The sequence below is a fragment of the Gigantopelta aegis genome, chromosome 10, assembly GCF_016097555.1.
Source record: "Gigantopelta aegis isolate Gae_Host chromosome 10, Gae_host_genome, whole genome shotgun sequence".
NCBI lineage: Eukaryota > Metazoa > Mollusca > Gastropoda > Neomphalida > Peltospiridae > Gigantopelta > Gigantopelta aegis.
The window spans coordinates 72,611,673-72,628,877 of NC_054708.1; the positions used below are offsets into that span (position 1 = coordinate 72,611,673).

At 34.7% G+C, this 17,205-nt stretch overlaps 1 protein-coding gene across 3 annotated transcripts in view; it reads left to right on the top strand.

The window, feature by feature from the left end:
• The first annotated feature begins 3,903 nt into the window (after positions 1-3,903).
• Positions 3,904-17,205, top strand: part of LOC121382763 (polycystic kidney disease protein 1-like 2) — a 136,891-nt gene continuing 123,589 nt past the window's right edge. For all 3 annotated transcript variants that reach the window (XM_041512341.1, XM_041512342.1, XM_041512343.1), the window contains exons 1-4: positions 3,904-4,000; positions 9,321-9,407; positions 10,081-10,419; positions 12,043-12,199. In XM_041512341.1, the coding sequence (XP_041368275.1) occupies positions 10,153-10,419; positions 12,043-12,199 (424 nt within the window). In that variant the 5' untranslated portion in view covers positions 3,904-4,000; positions 9,321-9,407; positions 10,081-10,152. The remainder of the gene's footprint in view (positions 4,001-9,320; positions 9,408-10,080; positions 10,420-12,042; positions 12,200-17,205) is intronic.

The window sequence follows — 17,205 nt, forward strand, 5'->3', positions numbered from 1 at the left end:
TTTCACACAATTGAACCAGTACTTTGTTTTAAAAAATCTAATTTAAAAAATACTAATTTCTGTGATGTTTTTATCTTTTTATTGTGTTAATCGAGTATTCAGAGAGTACGAACAATTTGAAATATTCAAGATGGCGTCCAAGATGGCTGTCAAAACAAAGATGTTAATATATGGAATATTTTATCACCTATAACCTGCTTTTATGGAGACAAGGAATTAATTTTGAACTATTTTCAGCTAACGAAAACATTTTAACATCATTTAAATACACCACAATATCAGTCAGAACAAGGGAATTGTAATGCATGTATATCGCATTTTACATTAACTAGTATTTTGATGTTAGTGATAACATTTTAAATGTCGAGGAAATCGTTTTTAACAACCATTTGTGACTGAGATATTGTATCATTTAAATCTAAAAAAGCTATGAAAATGAGCACCAAGAGAAAAAGAAGAGGCAATATTGTGACGGTGCCAAATTAAATTTTTTGAGGTTGGCAAGTCGCGATCATTCCCCTAAGTGAATTATTAGATCACTGTAACCTACATTTCACCTAGACCTACTGTACTTTCCATTGTTCTAGATAACTGACCTATTGCAGATAAATAACATAATTGTCTAGATTCTGAACATCATAGGTAAGTCTTGTTCAGCCTTTGAAAAAGCCAAGACTCTCCCAGAACTTGGCACTTCAAACATAAGCTGTTTCTTTGTCAATATAAATGTGTCACCATTGTACCCATGTTACAAAACTGTTCCTTTTTTTAATAAAGAACAATAACTTTCTTAATGAGATGGCATTTTCTCCAATGGTTGTAGTGTTATCAGTAGTTGATCCATAACAAATTGTTAATCCATCCCATTGCACATTTCACATAATTGTAATCCAATCATCCATGAAACACATTCATTAATGTGTGTGCTTCTCTGTCAAACTACTGTATGGTGTACCTCGCCAATACTCTTATTGACTGAGGTAGTGGTATTAATGTTTAATTCTTTTGAGGATTCTTTTGTGGTTAACAATTTGACAATTTGATATCTTCACACAAAAATACTGTAACAGAAATTGTATTTGGCTGCATTCAGAATTGAATGGTGGTGTGTAAGTTTGAAATAAAAGACTGGATTATTATAACAACTGTAATAATAAATATTATTGTTAACATTTTTGTATTTTCATAACTTTTTTGTTTGTTGGTCAATTGAATATCAACAGTGACATTCCATTCATGTAGAATTGTTATAATGTAAACGTGTACAAATAAATTGTGGGATTTGTGCAATAAATTAATTAATCCCATGTATAATTTTATATTGTGTTCATTGTTTTGTAAGCTGATATGGGGGGTGGGTTCGTATGTATTTTTGTGCTGGGGTGTCGTTAAACAAACATTCATTCATTCATTCATTCATTTTAGACAAGGTGCCCTATATATATATATATATATATATATATATATAGTTACTAAATTAGTAAAAATAAGCATTTTCTTTGTGTGTGAACTGCACGAAAACGGGTAGTTGATCGGTTATCACCAATTTAAAGCATAATGCAACTATGCTTCCTACTGACTTGATAACCCCTACCTGATAATTCACCCATAACTGATAATTCGAAGTGTTATCATGTCACTAGGAAGTGTTATGTTACTAGGAAATTAGTTGTGCGCATGACGATTGTTTGCTCAATTTTTAGGTAGATTGTTTTCTCATTCACAGAAATAACTGTTGAACTGCATAAATAAATATGACATTTACACTTCCTGTAACATCAAAGTACCTCGTATTTTTCAATTCTCCATTATTCGCTCCCATCAGAACTAGCCAGCGTTTTTAATTAAACATTTTGAAACAAAAACGCAAGTAGCTTCCTGGAAAGAATGTTTACATTAGGAACAGCGTGTGACGTCACAGTCACTAGCAGCCAGTGGTGTAGATCTTCAGGTTACACATAAACTCGTTTATTTTCACAGAAAAAGGTACAAAAACTGTAATATGACACAACAGACTGAAATATAATCAAAGTATTTTATTTAAAATTTGGAAACGCACAACTTTTAGGCTGGCTATGCCATTCCCAAGATGCGGGCGAGGGTGACGGCATGTCCCAGACATCCCAAGATATCTCGCCTTCGGCAAACTCAAAGTTGCTCTTTTTATAATTTTTAAACTTCACTTTTAAAAGTCCAGGATTCGCCCCTGGTTGTTCTTCTAGCTATTGAATGGCAGAGTATTTGAGCTACAAATTCGAAAACAATCCAATCAAAAGGTCTGTGCTGACAGATCTGGAAACTATATGTTTGTTACACAGACATATACAGGCGCGGATTTAGTGGGGGGCCCAAGGGCCCCCCCCCCCCTATTTTTGGGGTCAAGTTTTTTTGTTTTTTTTTAACTATAGCATACACTAAAGTGGAATTAAACAAAAATGCACTTATTTAAAAATCCTGGATCCGCGCCTGATATATATATATATATATATAGGCCTACGTACTTGACAACTAATTTGTTGGACATTCGGGACAGAAGCACGTGTACATTAGGTCTAACTGGACAGTTGCAAATTAAAGCGATGTTGTACAAGAAAAATGAAATTCCACTGCTATATCATAAGTAAGTTAAGTTAAAATATAATTACCTGCTAACATGTAAGTTTGAGTTTGGGTAACTTACGTCGGGGTTTACTGAATTTATTATTATTATCACACCGCATTCAGTCCGTGGCCACCCGTATCTGACTAGGTCAAGGTCATGGAACCAAATAGGCATTGTTACTATTACCATCAGCTGAATAATTTATGTTGTTTTGGTTTTGTTTGGCTTTTTGGTTGTTTTTGTGGGTGTTTTTTTTTGTTATATAGAACAGCATGGGTGTGAGTTTTGAGCACAAGCACATTTTTCGTTTACAAATTTATTGCTCATACATATGCAAACAGTTTGGAACACATTTTCTTAGATTTACAGAATAACCAACTGCCAACATCGATGGCCTGAAAGTAACATCCAAAAGTTTCAAAGTATATAGTACTATAGTACCCAAAAGTGCACCAGGGCCCGTGCTTATAAAACTTAAAGTCTTAGACTTTAATAAAGTCCAGATTTTAACGTAATGCTATTTATAAAAGTCTAGACTTTAAGGTTTATAAGCACAGGGACAGAGGCTCACGGACTAAGGTCTATAATTAACGAGCTACTCTCGACCCACTAACGAGCTATTCTCGATTCAAAACCTATACTAGCTCGCACATTTACCTTTCGACCGACCGTTCAAAATTGCGCCAAATTTCCTCTACAAAAATGCGCACCTTTTCTCTTTGGCATTAACAGCTCCATTCAAATTCCATAGCACCACCACCACCCCTCCCGCCTGCTACCGATTCAATCGGGCTGCTGGTGCTCCCTTGCACCTGCCAGCGTAGGCGGTCCCTCCTTGCCCCCGCCCCCCACCCCCACCTTTCCTGTCATGGACGGAGGAGCCGGCCAAGACCGGCTCTTGTGCCCACGACAGGTGTGCGCTACAACAGCTTGTTCTGAATGTGCACGTAAAACCCTATGACCTGACCTGACCTGCTCACGGACTACATAGCTATAGGCTACACATCGATTTCGATATTCCCCCGAGTTATTTATGCAAAGATTAATTTGTAATTTATCATAAATAGATGTAATTTAAAAAAAAAAAACCCACAATAATAAAAGAAAATTTTTTTTTTTTTTTATATATTTTTTTAACATTTCTTTTTATGTGAAAAATTATAGTAGTAGCCAGTAGAGTTTGGCATGTCTTTCGTGAAACCGACCCAAGATTAGTGTAGCAGACTATTAATAGATTGGCTCTAATCTTAGGTGATATTAGACGTAACAAAGAAAAAAAATCTAGTAAACAAAACGAAGGAAAAAAGAAGGAAAAGTTCTGCAATTTTTTTTTTAGAAAGCGAAGACGGTCGTCTGCATTTAAGTAGCACATTTAGAGGTTTTATTGTAAATTCTAAGGTTTGAAAGTGATCAAAATACTTTTTTTGTTCTGAAAATTTTAATTTTCGATTTAATTTGTTAATGTTTTTTTCTGTAAGCAAAACGCGGCGATTTTCTGTTCGGTCGCCGCTAAGCTAATCGCTCTACGTCATTGCATTTAACCGTTCATACCAAAACCATGCTGGAATCGCTCGTCAACTGACTGGAACGCGATGTTTTTGGCCATTTTGAACTGTTTTGGAGAAATTCAAACACATATAGATGTGAAAACTTGGTATATAAACTATTGTCCAAAACCAAATTGTTAACATCTACACAAAAAATTACTCTCCTACCTTTAATTGCCGTTAGATTTCCTCCAAAGTTTGTCCAGACACAAATCTTGAAAAAAACATTACAATGATACAGATTCCACATACCAGATAATAACCATGTCACCTATATCGACTTCGCTGAGAGCGAATAGGGAAAAAAGCATGTAATTTTGTATAAGCTGCCATTTTGACTTTTTATGGAATATTCTTCAAGAGGGGTGAAAGGATAGGACTTAATCTAACAACTCATAACATGTTATGATATAAAAGCAAACGTGATTACGTCATATTATTTTTTTTTAATTATTATTATTATTTTAATGATACCACTAAAGATAATCAATTTCATATTAATTGTGTCACATACTTTGGAGGCTTTCACCCCTCTTGAAGAGTATTCCATAAACAAGCAACATGGCAGACAGCAGAAAACTGCATGTATTTTTCCCTATGCAATCTCAGCAAAGACAATATCGGTGACATCGTTGCAGTCTCGTGTGTGGAATCTGTATATTTGTAGTGGTGTTTTTGCGATTTGTGTCTGGACAAACTTTGGAGGAAATCTAACGGCAATTAAAGGTAGGAGAGTAATTTTTTGTAGTTGTTAACAATTTGGTAATCGTCAAGGGACGATTACAAAAGAAATGATGTTCAAAAAACAAATTTAGGGGTGAAACAGTTCAGTGACTTGATAATATAGGTGAATGAATTATTAGCCATATTTATTTATTTATTTAATTAATTATATATTTGATATATTAGTCTGAACCAAATTGTCAACAACTACAATAAATTACGCTCCTACCGTTAAATTTCCCCCAAATTTTATCCTGACACAAAACGTGAAAAAACAATTACAGTGACACAGATTCCACATACGAGACTGTAACGTTGTCACCGATATCGACTTCGCTGAGATTGCATAGGGCAATATATATGCAGCTTTTTGCCGTCTATCATTTTGCTTGTTTATGGAATACTCTTCAAGAGGGGTAGGTCGATCTGATGTAATCTAACAATGTCATGATATGTGCTAAGGTACAACACACTTGTCATGACATCAGATTAATTTCATCACATACTTTGGAGGCTTTAAAATATTGATATTGATATGTAGTTCCCCTACAGGATATGTAGTTCCCCTACATATCAAAAAGAGAAGGGATGGAGGTGACTCGAGCTAGCAATTTAATGGTCGCTGAACAGAACTATTAACCATGTGCAAAACACTCACATGTTGTTCGCCACATGACTTGGCATAATGAGCATGGACATTACTTCAAAAATAGGAAGTTGCACATTTTAATTAGTGTTTCCACTTAATTTGCACCTATTGTAATAACTACTTTTAACTTACATGTACAAAGACGTTATGACAACAATATTTTTTTAAAGAAATAATAATATGAAGAACAAAAGTACGAAACGTATGCATACCTTTTGGAAAAATAAGATCGTCTGCTTAAACTCGCACAGCTGGATGTGTTGCGGAAGATCCCAAATGATATGTGTTAACGAAAATGGTAGAATTAAAACAAAAAGTTGTATTCTTCTACCAAAAATTTATTATATCAGACAATGTAAGCTTATTATTTTAAAAAAAACCTGGGTTAGCTTTTAGGATTTCAATAACATTTGGTACACTTATTGTAGTCAATGAGAAAACCTCTGAACGAATTAATTGTCGATTTAGAGGACGTTGAACTTTGACCTCATTACCACCCATCTTTAAAAGGCTCTAACCATTTTACTATTAGAGCCAAAGAAAAAATTCACATTTCCTTTTTAAAGGTCTTTAATAGACAAATAAACTTTCGAAAAATCAACCCCTGGAAAATTATAATCCAACACGACCTTTGACCTTGATTCCCCAAATATATCATCGCCAATTTTTTTCAAAACTTTACTGGATATACCTCATATATTGTAAAAGATTGCCTGAAAATTTCAAGCTGGGCAACCCATAACATCCTGAGTTACAATCCATTGTATGAGGCATGGGGTGCAAGGTTTATCACTTCACACATACCAATTATCAATGTATGGTAGTTTTACTTTTATCTTGAATGCTAATAATATTTTCTTCAACATATTAGAAAAAAGTTACCATTATTGTAATAATTACTGTGCCATTTACAAAAAGCGTTTGTTGCATTCAGTGTTTTCATTTGACAAAGAATATGTTCGACGAGTAACAGTTTGTGGATCAACAGTTCGTTATCAAAACATCATTCACACCAAGAACAAGGATATCTGGTTGATTTGAGTAGACGTATGATGGAGATGTCCATGTGGATGAAGAAAGTGTACTTCACTTCTCTTTTGTATTTGTAGAAACATGATGTACTTTATTTTACTGTGTGGATATATTGAGATTATTATACGAGTTTTTATATAGCTTCACAATGTACTGTTACAGATCAAGTTTGGCTTTCATGACAATTTACCCATTTTTGACAGAGTTATGGCCCTTGAGCTTAGCAGATGTGAAAATTTGTTTTCCGGATTTTTTCCCAGAACACCTTTAGATATTGAGCTTAAAGTTTGTACATAGTTTTATCACATACTGTGACAGATCAAGTTTCAATTTCATGGGGATTTACCAATTTTTAACAGAATTCAAATGGGCACCTTTTATGAGTATTTCTACTCATCAAATGAGCACTAAACTAGCAGAGTATGACAAATATTTTGAAAAGTCACTAGCCACAAGGCTAGTGGGTTTGTGAAAACCACTAGCCCACCAAGATAAAGCACTAGCCCAAATTCTTGATCAATTATAACTGGATTTTTATCTAATTTTTGTAAGATTACACATTTACGAGTATAACAGTAAAATAAAACAAACACTTAAATTATGTTGTACGTTTGGTCTTTTGCCAAGTGTGATCCATCGTCATTGTCCCGTTTTCGCTTTTGCCCTCGGAAAAAAATAATTGAACTCATGATTGGTATCTAAACCCACTATCAAAATAATTAAATTTAAATGAGGGTACGACAGTATGACACACGGTAATAGACGGTTCAGTGTATTTGGTAGTGGGTTATACATTTAGGGTCTACTGTTTATGTCGCCAGGAACGGTGATGCCAATTGCTCAAATACAGGACATCATCCCGTGTCAGGCCGATATCAAAAGAATATAAAGGCGACATCTAATCCGTTGTTAATTGATGAACAAAAAAGGTATTTTGTATCGGCAGCATTATCCAAACCGCTACACGTAATAGGTCAAGCCGAGTCATTGCATGTGCGGTTACCGTTAAAGTAAATTGTTTTCCTGGTTGCCGATAACCATATGTAAGCGAAGTGTTAAATTAGAAAACAATAGGTAAATAAAACAAACACTGAAATTCAAAGCATGACTGGGATTTACTTAATTGAGATTAAACTGTCGTTGCTATTGGTGATTTCCAAGTTCTTAGCCTAAAACATATGTGCGCGATTAACTACCACGTGACATGTCCAACCAATCAAAACACGTATGTCATTAGACTTATTATTCGATGACAAATGTCACAATCAAATTTATTAGACAAAATTTCAGCCGAGAGAAAAAAAATAATACGATCGAGCGATAAGGAGAGAGGGTTTCTCACTAGCCCGAACTTAAAAACCACTAGCCACGGGCGTCGGGCTAGCGGATTTGTCGAACTCTGTACTTGTAACAAAGTTTACCACACGTGCATAAAAAATGTAGCATGCTTCAGCTGTAAATATTGTTAACTATATTAACTGTTTCTGTGAGTGAAATGTTTAGTGGTATAGCTTACAGCCAAAACTTTCAAACAGAAAACTTTTTAGTGTTTTATCAAAACATGTATGTTGTTCAACAAAACATGTACTTGTAATTATTTATATTTTAAATATTTTAAAGGAAATTACAGAATGGAGTCTTTGAAAACCAATGTTAACAGACATTTATGGAAAATGAATATAACAATTCTGATGTCTTGCAATGTTATAAGTCAAGTAAATTAATAGTGGTTATAAATGGTATAATTGTTTGGTTAAAAGATATAAGATGCATTCTGAGTTTTAATAAATATACATGTATAAACAGACATCCAGAAAGATACATGTGTTCATATAAAACATATAATAACCATAATTTTTGGCATGTATCTGTACAGAGAGTTTTGCCAGCAGATACATGACTGTCATATGACTTAAATAACTAGATAGCAGTATAGCTGAGAACAGATAAAAACAGTTTTTAAAATTAAGTTTTCTTTCAAATTACAGTTTTTGAAAATCAGAAAAAAGGTACTAAGAAATGTGCCGTGTTTATAAGTGGGTTGAGTTCAATCTTGGTTTTTTTGTGCTTGTTTTAACCTTTTTTTTATGAACGTGACAGACATTTGTTTATTTTCCAGGCAAAAGTCAACAATGTCAGAAATCTTCAAATATACTTATTGTTGGGCACAACCAATGCAACCACTGAAACCAGTCCATTAATCATCCTGTAGTATTAAAGCGATGATTGGGCAAGGCTTTTGGACTGGTATTCAGTGATATTTAATGCACATTATTGCTTAATATCAAAAAGTATATTGGCATATTTAAGTAAATGGTAAAAATGTGATAGCTGTTATATATAACGGGCAAATGAAAATATATTACATTCCAATTTGGTGATGACACTCGTATAACCAGAGAATGGGCCATTCCCCCCCAATAACACCTCTTCTCCGCTTCACCTATTATATATGCCTGTCACCCCATTTAACACAATTAACTCGTAGACAGTGTGGGTGGCCCTGCCATTAGAAAATCATGGCCACCTCAGACTGCACAGGATGTAAGTTACAGTTCTGTTCATTTCGATGGGTTTTTTTAAAAAATTGGACACATGGTCACTCTATTGTTGTAAAATCAATGTGCTCTAATAGTGGCATTAAAAACACCAACTTTTAACTATTGTTGCAATTGTTTAGTTTGTGCCTAACATAAAATGTTCACACTCATTTGATATTCTCCAGCTGTATTGTTTTTCATTTCATTATTTCACTTTTTCTTTTCAGATTAATACACATCCAGCAAATATCTTTTCATTAAGATGGACAACTCCATTTCGTGTTTTCTGTGCATCTATTGGTGGTTGGTTTATGGTAATAACAATACAGTTGTCTATGCATGCAAATCCATGTACTTCAGCATTGCTGCACTTGTAGTTAATTAACACCATTGCCATATATTTAGTAACACCTCTCTTGCCAGCAGTGCATCCGTTATCTTGTTAGCCTTGCCTTGGTGATGATGAGAGCGTTATGAAGCAGCTTGTTTATTCCTTTGGTTGTTAGGTATTAAATACTACAGCAAACGTTTCCCTAGTAGAGCTGCTTTCGATGATTGAAATGAAACATTACTGTTTATAGTATCCATTAATATTTTACTGTTTATAATATCCATTAATATTTTGCTGTTTATAATATCCATTTTCAAACATCTCAAGTGTTAATAGTTCTTCTGGTGTTTGTAATTCCACTAAAATGCATTTTTCATAATTAAAAAATAATTGTGCATCTAAGAAGTAACGATTATTGAGACAATTTTTAGATGGTGTTTACTCCTTACAACATAACAGATTCTTGCTTCACTCTTTTGTTACTATATCCAGATGTATTATAGATTTGTCGATTAACTTAACTTAAGAGTCTGTTCTAAAGGATGCAAACTAGGGTCTGAGACTTTAATAACATTGGTAGCAAGCTCCATTGTTTTCTATTTTATTTTATTACATTTTTTAAATTTAATTTGTTTTCTTTTTTTTAAACTTTTCAGGTCCTTCACTGTGTCAAACAATGACTAAATGTAAAGTTAACCCCAGAATCAATTAGTTATTCATCATACGTTATGAAACTCAGTGAACTGGATAAAGGAATCCAGAGTGAGTCATTCTGGTGCAGTGATGGGGCTTTTCGGAACTCGTGGATGGACTTGTATCCCTACCTTTTGGTTGATTTTGGCAAAACTAAAACATTTATTGTTGGACTGGCAATAAAAGGACCACCAATCACCCACAAGATGTATGGATTCCCATCTTTTCAAGTTTATAACTATGTTGGTCATAATGTATATGATGCTATCAGAGAAACCCATGCAGATAATACAAAAATTAGGGTAAAGTTATTATATTACATGTATTTATTTCATGATTATTATATGCGTGTGTGTCTGTGTGTGTCCATGTCTGTGTGTGCTTCTATGTGTCTGTCTGCATGTCTGAATGTCTTCAACAGCTAAATTGCACAGGTAACTAGGTAATTAACTGAACTTACGTTTTCTAAATGATAATAATTGAAAAATATTCATTCATCTAGGATACCAATAATTACATTTGTATCGCCCCTAACTTCTCATCAATGTATGGTAGAAGACATTCTGTATCAGTTACTTTGTAACTTTCTCATGATACATACCATATAGTTTACAGGTGTCATGCGGTAACAAAAACCGTAGTTGTTCATCTGACTACTGCCTTTGTGAATCTGATAGCCTAAAGTGGATTTTGGTAGCCACAACACCCTGCATGGGCTACTGCTAAAGTCAAGTCCTGAGAGTGATTGCTCACCTAGCACCATTTCAAAAGAGGGATCATCAGCTTGCCTTCATTTTACAAAGATTGTGTAACAACCAATTCATTTAGCTGTTCTAGGTCACCCTTGGGAGGTATCATGTGCGGGGGGGGGGGGGGGGGGCTGGATGTAACCCATTGGTACAGCACTCGCTCGATGCAGTCAGTCAGTCTGGGATCGATCTCCTTCGGTGGGCCCATTGGCTATTGTTCGTTCCAACCAGTGCACCACAATTGGTATATCAAAGACCATGGTATGTACTACCCTGTCTGGAATGGTGCATATGAAAGATCCCTTGCTGCTAATCGAAAAGAGTAGCCCATGAAGTGGCGACAGCGGGTTTCCTCTCTCAATATCTGTGTGGTGCTTAACCATATGTCCGACGCCATATAACCATAAATAAAATGTGTTAAGTGCTTCGTTGAATAAAACATTTCTTTTTTCTTTCATATCAGGTGCAGGACATAGCTCAGTGGTAAAATGCTCCCTTGATGCGCGTCGGTCTAAGATTGATTCCCGTCAATGGGCCCATTGGGCTATTTCTTATATCATGGCAGCCAGTGCACCACAACTGGTATATCAAAGGCTGCAGTATGTACTATTCCTGTCTATGGGATGGTGCATATAAAAAATCCCTTTCTACTAATGGAAAAATGTAGCAGGTTTCCTCTTTTAAGACTATATATCAATATTACCAAATGTTTGACAAACAATAGCAAATGATTAATAAATCAATGTGCTCTAGTGGTGTTGTTAAACAAAACAAACTTTAACTTTCTGAAGTATCAATGTTTAATTACAGTAGATGTTTTTTTTTTCACAGTAGATGTTGATTTCATTCAACTGTGCATGTCGTCAGAGTTTCTGTCAAATGGTGAAATTATGTACTCTAAAATCTTGGAAATTGGTGCATATATTTCTATAATTTTAAGATGGATGATAGTAAGAGAACTTAGTTTAAAATTTGTCAAAGCATATGAAATGCAGTGTCCAATTTCAGAACATTTCAAACTCATAACCACCAAGTAGGGGCATTAAAGGCATTTGTTTTTACTACATAATCTCAAATTATTTTTGTAGCAGAAAGCCAACATGTATGTGTTTAAGCATGCATATATAGAAACATAATTATATGAAGTCTTAAAATTTATTGTTCATTATTTTTCAGACATTTACTGGCTTAACAGCTGCAGACATTGAGAAAGGTCAAGTCAAAGAGTATGAGTTTCCATATCGAGTTGAAGTTAATAAATTGAAGATTTACTTTAAACTAAGACTTGGCCAAAAACGGGTGTGCTTGAGAATACAGTTCTATAAAACATGTGGTAAATATTGCTATTTTTTTTGGTATACTTGGAATCCACAAGAGAAACCAAGGTTTATCAGCTGGGCAATTTCATGATGATGGAGGTTACATTCAGAAGGTCAGAGGTCATCCCAGCTGGCCAGATTGCTAGAGTACACCCCAGTAAATTGATCTTGTGTATGAGACTTGCCAATGTTCATGTCAATTTGGTGCCACAGAGAAAAGTGCCTAGAAATATTTATGGTTTGGTAGGTAATCAGAAATATATGTGCGTAACAGACGTTACTTCAAAAGGACATGGCTAAAAACCAACTAACTTAATTTCCAAAGTGTATAAAACTCTTAAATTGTCCAAATAAATGTTTTCCCTTGAAGTAAAGGTAGCTTTGCTATAGCAGACTACCAATTACAATTCAGCTCTAGTCCAAGGAAAATTATCTCATAATTGTGTGACGGATGTTACGTGATGGACGTTACATTTTGTTCTCTGACATAAAATGAATTTCCGTGTCCAATACTACAATGACAAATGAATGGTGAAGATCATGATGTGGATTTTGATTAATTTTAACTAAACTTTCAGACTTGTCAATTTTATACAAAGCCTATGAGGATTTATCAATATATATCCATAGTCTCTTATATATTTCTGTCATGCAACAGCCAGCATTTCTTTTAAAGGTAAAGCTTATCAAAACACAGTCGGGTTGAAGACAAACACTGCCCCTTAAAATGGTTACAAAAGGGTCTAGAAATAAAAAAAGAACCTATGATAAATTACAAGTCTACCAAAGTCATATCCGGGTGTAATTTTAGGTTATCATTACATGGAATTATTCAGTAGTAGTCATGGGTGTCATTTACTGAAGTAAAATGGAGGGGACCGTTTATGACAAATATTTGTTGTTGAGCAACTGCCATTCACCCAGAACAAACAGATGGCTTTAGTATTTTCTAGGGCTGTAGCTGGGTGTGTGTGTTGGGGGGGGGGGGGGATTACGGGAACAAGTTGCCCCTGAAAACAAAAAAACAATCCAGTAAAAATAATAGAAACTTAAAAAAAAAAACCTCTTCGTGATTTTACATGTAAGTATGTAACCTTCCTGAAATGGCTGCAAAATGGTATTTCAAAGCCTCTAGATTTCAAAATTTCAAGGACTCCCTTGTGTTTTGCACCTTCATGCTTGTTCTGCTCTGCCGAAAAAAAAGAACAAAAACTACAGCCCTGCATTCTGGTCGCATGTATGGGATACAATATGTTACTGTGTGATAGTGTGTTATTTATACCGAAATACATTGTAAACTACTGAAAATTAACATTTAACTAGTTTTTATAATTTGCACAGATGTATGTATGTGAAGATGATCGTTTCATGCCACTATGGAACTTTAAGCATTTTAATTGCACCAATTCGTGTTGTAGGCATATAAGAACATAATGAACATAATGTACAGCTTTCCAAAAAGTGTGGGGAACATTTCCTCCCATCCCCCACCAAGTGACATCCATGATCATTGGCTATTGGATGTCAAACATAATATGATCATTAAAGTTTAATTTCCAGTTTTCAACAATATTAAAGAATTATAATGTCAGTCTGTACAACAACTTGGAAAATGGTGAACACATTCACTTATGAAACTTTATTTCAATTCCACAGTTTGACTTTGTTCAGTCTTGTCATAAACTATTTCAACGACATTAAATTACGCTGTGTGGGGTGTGATTTTAATATTTAACTAGAGGGCATAGACATTTAGGACACAAATTAAAAAATGACACCACTAGAGCACATTGATTGATTAATATATCATCAGCTTTTTGATGTTAAATATTCGTAGTCATCAGAGGAAACCTGCTACATTTTCCATTAGCAGCAAGGGATCTTTTATATGCACTTCGCCACACAAAGGAAAGCACATATCATGGCTTTTGACCAATTGTGGTGCACTGGTTGGAATGAGAAAAACCCAATCAGTTGAATGGATCCACTGAGGTGGTTCGATCCTGTGACACAAGCACCTCAGGCAAGTGCTCAATCGACTTAGCTAAATCCAAGTCAGTAAAACATTAAAACATTTTAGCTAGATAATAATTATTATTTTGTAGTTGGACTAATTTAGACATATTTTCTCTAGGTTGACTATTTAAAGCCGCACACCCTAGTTCCAGCCAGCGAAAATAAATTATAATTTGGTTAATCTACAAACCTGTAACACACTTAGATCACGTTTTTATCAAATGGAGTGAAAAATCAGGTTTTATATCGATAAATACCATGGGAATCCCCATGTCCCAATTGCTTGAAATAATTTTGAAAGTTAGTATTCTGATGTCACCGGTAGATGTCGCTCGAAGCACAACAATGCCTACGTCACGACAAATTTCACAGACTTGGGGTGCGTTCTTTCACCTCTCCTGGACATGTTCCAACTGTTCTGTCCTGGTTGTATCCCCTCTCCAGATATCGTAAGACTTAGCAAAATTATTGGTTTTAAGGGTTCATAACATTTTGTATTGAGACACTTACTTGTCTGAACTTTATTGTTACTGAAAATGTTCACAAACTGTGAAGAAAAATCTCACAAATGAACAACAACAAATCGGATGTTGATTGCACGAACCGTGCATGAGAAAACAAACCGAACCAAAATGATAACGGTCACGTGGTATACAAACATCTGTGACATTGAAATGGAAATATCCCCTCTAAAAATAGATTAGACCTTGTCTGCTCTCAGAGGCCCGTTTTTTTCTCATTTTGTGGTATTACCCAGGATTAACAGCCAAAAAACACTTTGATGGAAATGTACTAAATAAAAAACGGTATGTGCATTTTTTGTGGTATTACAAAAAACCATGCCGTAATTACCTAAAAAATTGAAACTTCATGGTAATAAAATGTATATCAATATCATATTAGGAATAAAGTAAAGTATTTAACGACGCCACTAAGCACATGCATCATTTTGGACGTTATGTCATTCTGACAAAAGGAAACCCGCTGTCGCCACATAGGCTACTCTTCTTTACGACAGGCAGCAAGGGATCTTTTATAGCGCTTCCCACAGGCAGGAAGCACAAACCATGTAATTGTTGAACCAGTTAGCCATCACTGGTCGGTGCAAGTGGTTTACCCTTTACCCATTGAAACATCATGGTAATATTAATTTGCCTCGTTCCGAACCCAGTACCTACCATTGTCACGACGCCACCATATATTAGGAATAAGAACTGGTGAGCATAATGCATTGTTTTTATTTCTAATATATGATATTAACGATACCGAAACACAAGGGTAAGGATATCCAAAATGACGACATTCGAGTATGACGTCATTTCCATTCAGAAAGACACAGTGACACATATTCTTACATCATTTCAGTATCAGGTAATGGCTGACTGGAATTAAACTTGTGTATACAGTTTACAAAAACATGTTGTATTAAGCTTGAGATTATATGATGAACAGATTATTATCCTTGTGTGTTTCGATAATTGTCAATATCATATATTAGAAATACAATTTTTATTCCTAATATATGATGTTACACCCCACTTCCGGTCTCGTCATCATGTTTTTTTTTTTTAAAGTGTAGGTGTATTCACCGATAACCTACACTTTTCCTCCACAAGTGTAGGTGTATTACAATACACCTACACTTTTGGAGGAAAAGTGTAGGTGTATCATGATACACATAAACTTTTCATTTAACAACACCTGTATTTAAAACAAAACAAAAAACAAACAAAACTTACATTGAAATCCAGAAGGTATTTCCGTTGTTTCTCTTATATTTGATGAGCATGTGTACACAAACCTTGAGTGAGTGCTCCGCAAGGCTCAATGGTAAGGTGTAAACCACTTGCATCGACCAGTGATTCATAACTGGTTCAACAAAGGCCATGGTTTGTGCTATCCTGCTTGTGGGAAGCGCATATAAAAGATCCCTTGCTGTCTGTCGTAAAAGAGTAGCCTATGTGGCGACAGCGGGTTTCCTCTAAAAAAAAACAGTGTCAGAATGACCATATGTTTGACTTCCAATAGCCGATGATAAAATAAAAAATCAGTGTGTTCTAGTGGCGTTATTAAATAAAACAAACTTTACTTTTTTTCATTTGGAGAAGTGCGACAGTTCCGTCACGTTCACACTTGCAATGTTTGGTTACAATGCATTATCTTTTAAATCCTTCAACACTTAACTGAAGTCTTTAGGTATTCATATTGGGGGAATGTAGACAAATTTTCCCCTTGTGGTACACGTCCAGCTGTCATAACCTGTATTATACAACACCACGTGTTCTGAGATGTGTTTGCGGGAATCAGTAGCGTAACTGTCTCCAAAAACATTTCTCCTCTTGCAGTTAGAATTTAAAATCTTCTTGATTGTCCAAATTAAAATGCACAGAAATTGAAGTCCATTTAACTAAACAAAAAAAATCTCTATTCTGGCCTTCAAAGTCCTTTTTTTCTCGCTGGCTTATTTTTACACTCACTTCCGTCTTTCACAATTCGCCATTACAAAAATTTACAAAAATTGTTTTGCTTGGTGATACTTATCATTTGCATATAACAAAGTTCAAACTATGTTTTTGTAATATTTCAACCAATAGAACAAGCCATTTACAAAAATTAGTTTGCTGGCTGACATTATTTGCATATACTAAAGTTCAAATAATATTTTGATAATATTTCAACCAACAGAAAGAGCCATCTAATTACACATGCACACTTATTCACAATAGTTCCCTTGAGATATTTACAGCATGATACGTCTGTTAAAATCATGCAATGTGCAGAGCTGTAGTTAGTGTGGTTGGAGTGTCAACTACCTCCTATCCAGTAAATTCCCCAAACTTAAAAAAAAAAAAATATATATTTCATATCATAAAAGTTTTTTTTAGACAATCTAAATATAAAAATGTTCTCAGAAATAACATTTTAGTTCTTAATTCTCCATACTATACCCATCCCGAGAAATATAATATATCCGTAAGTTTTAATATATTCCGATACCAGTACA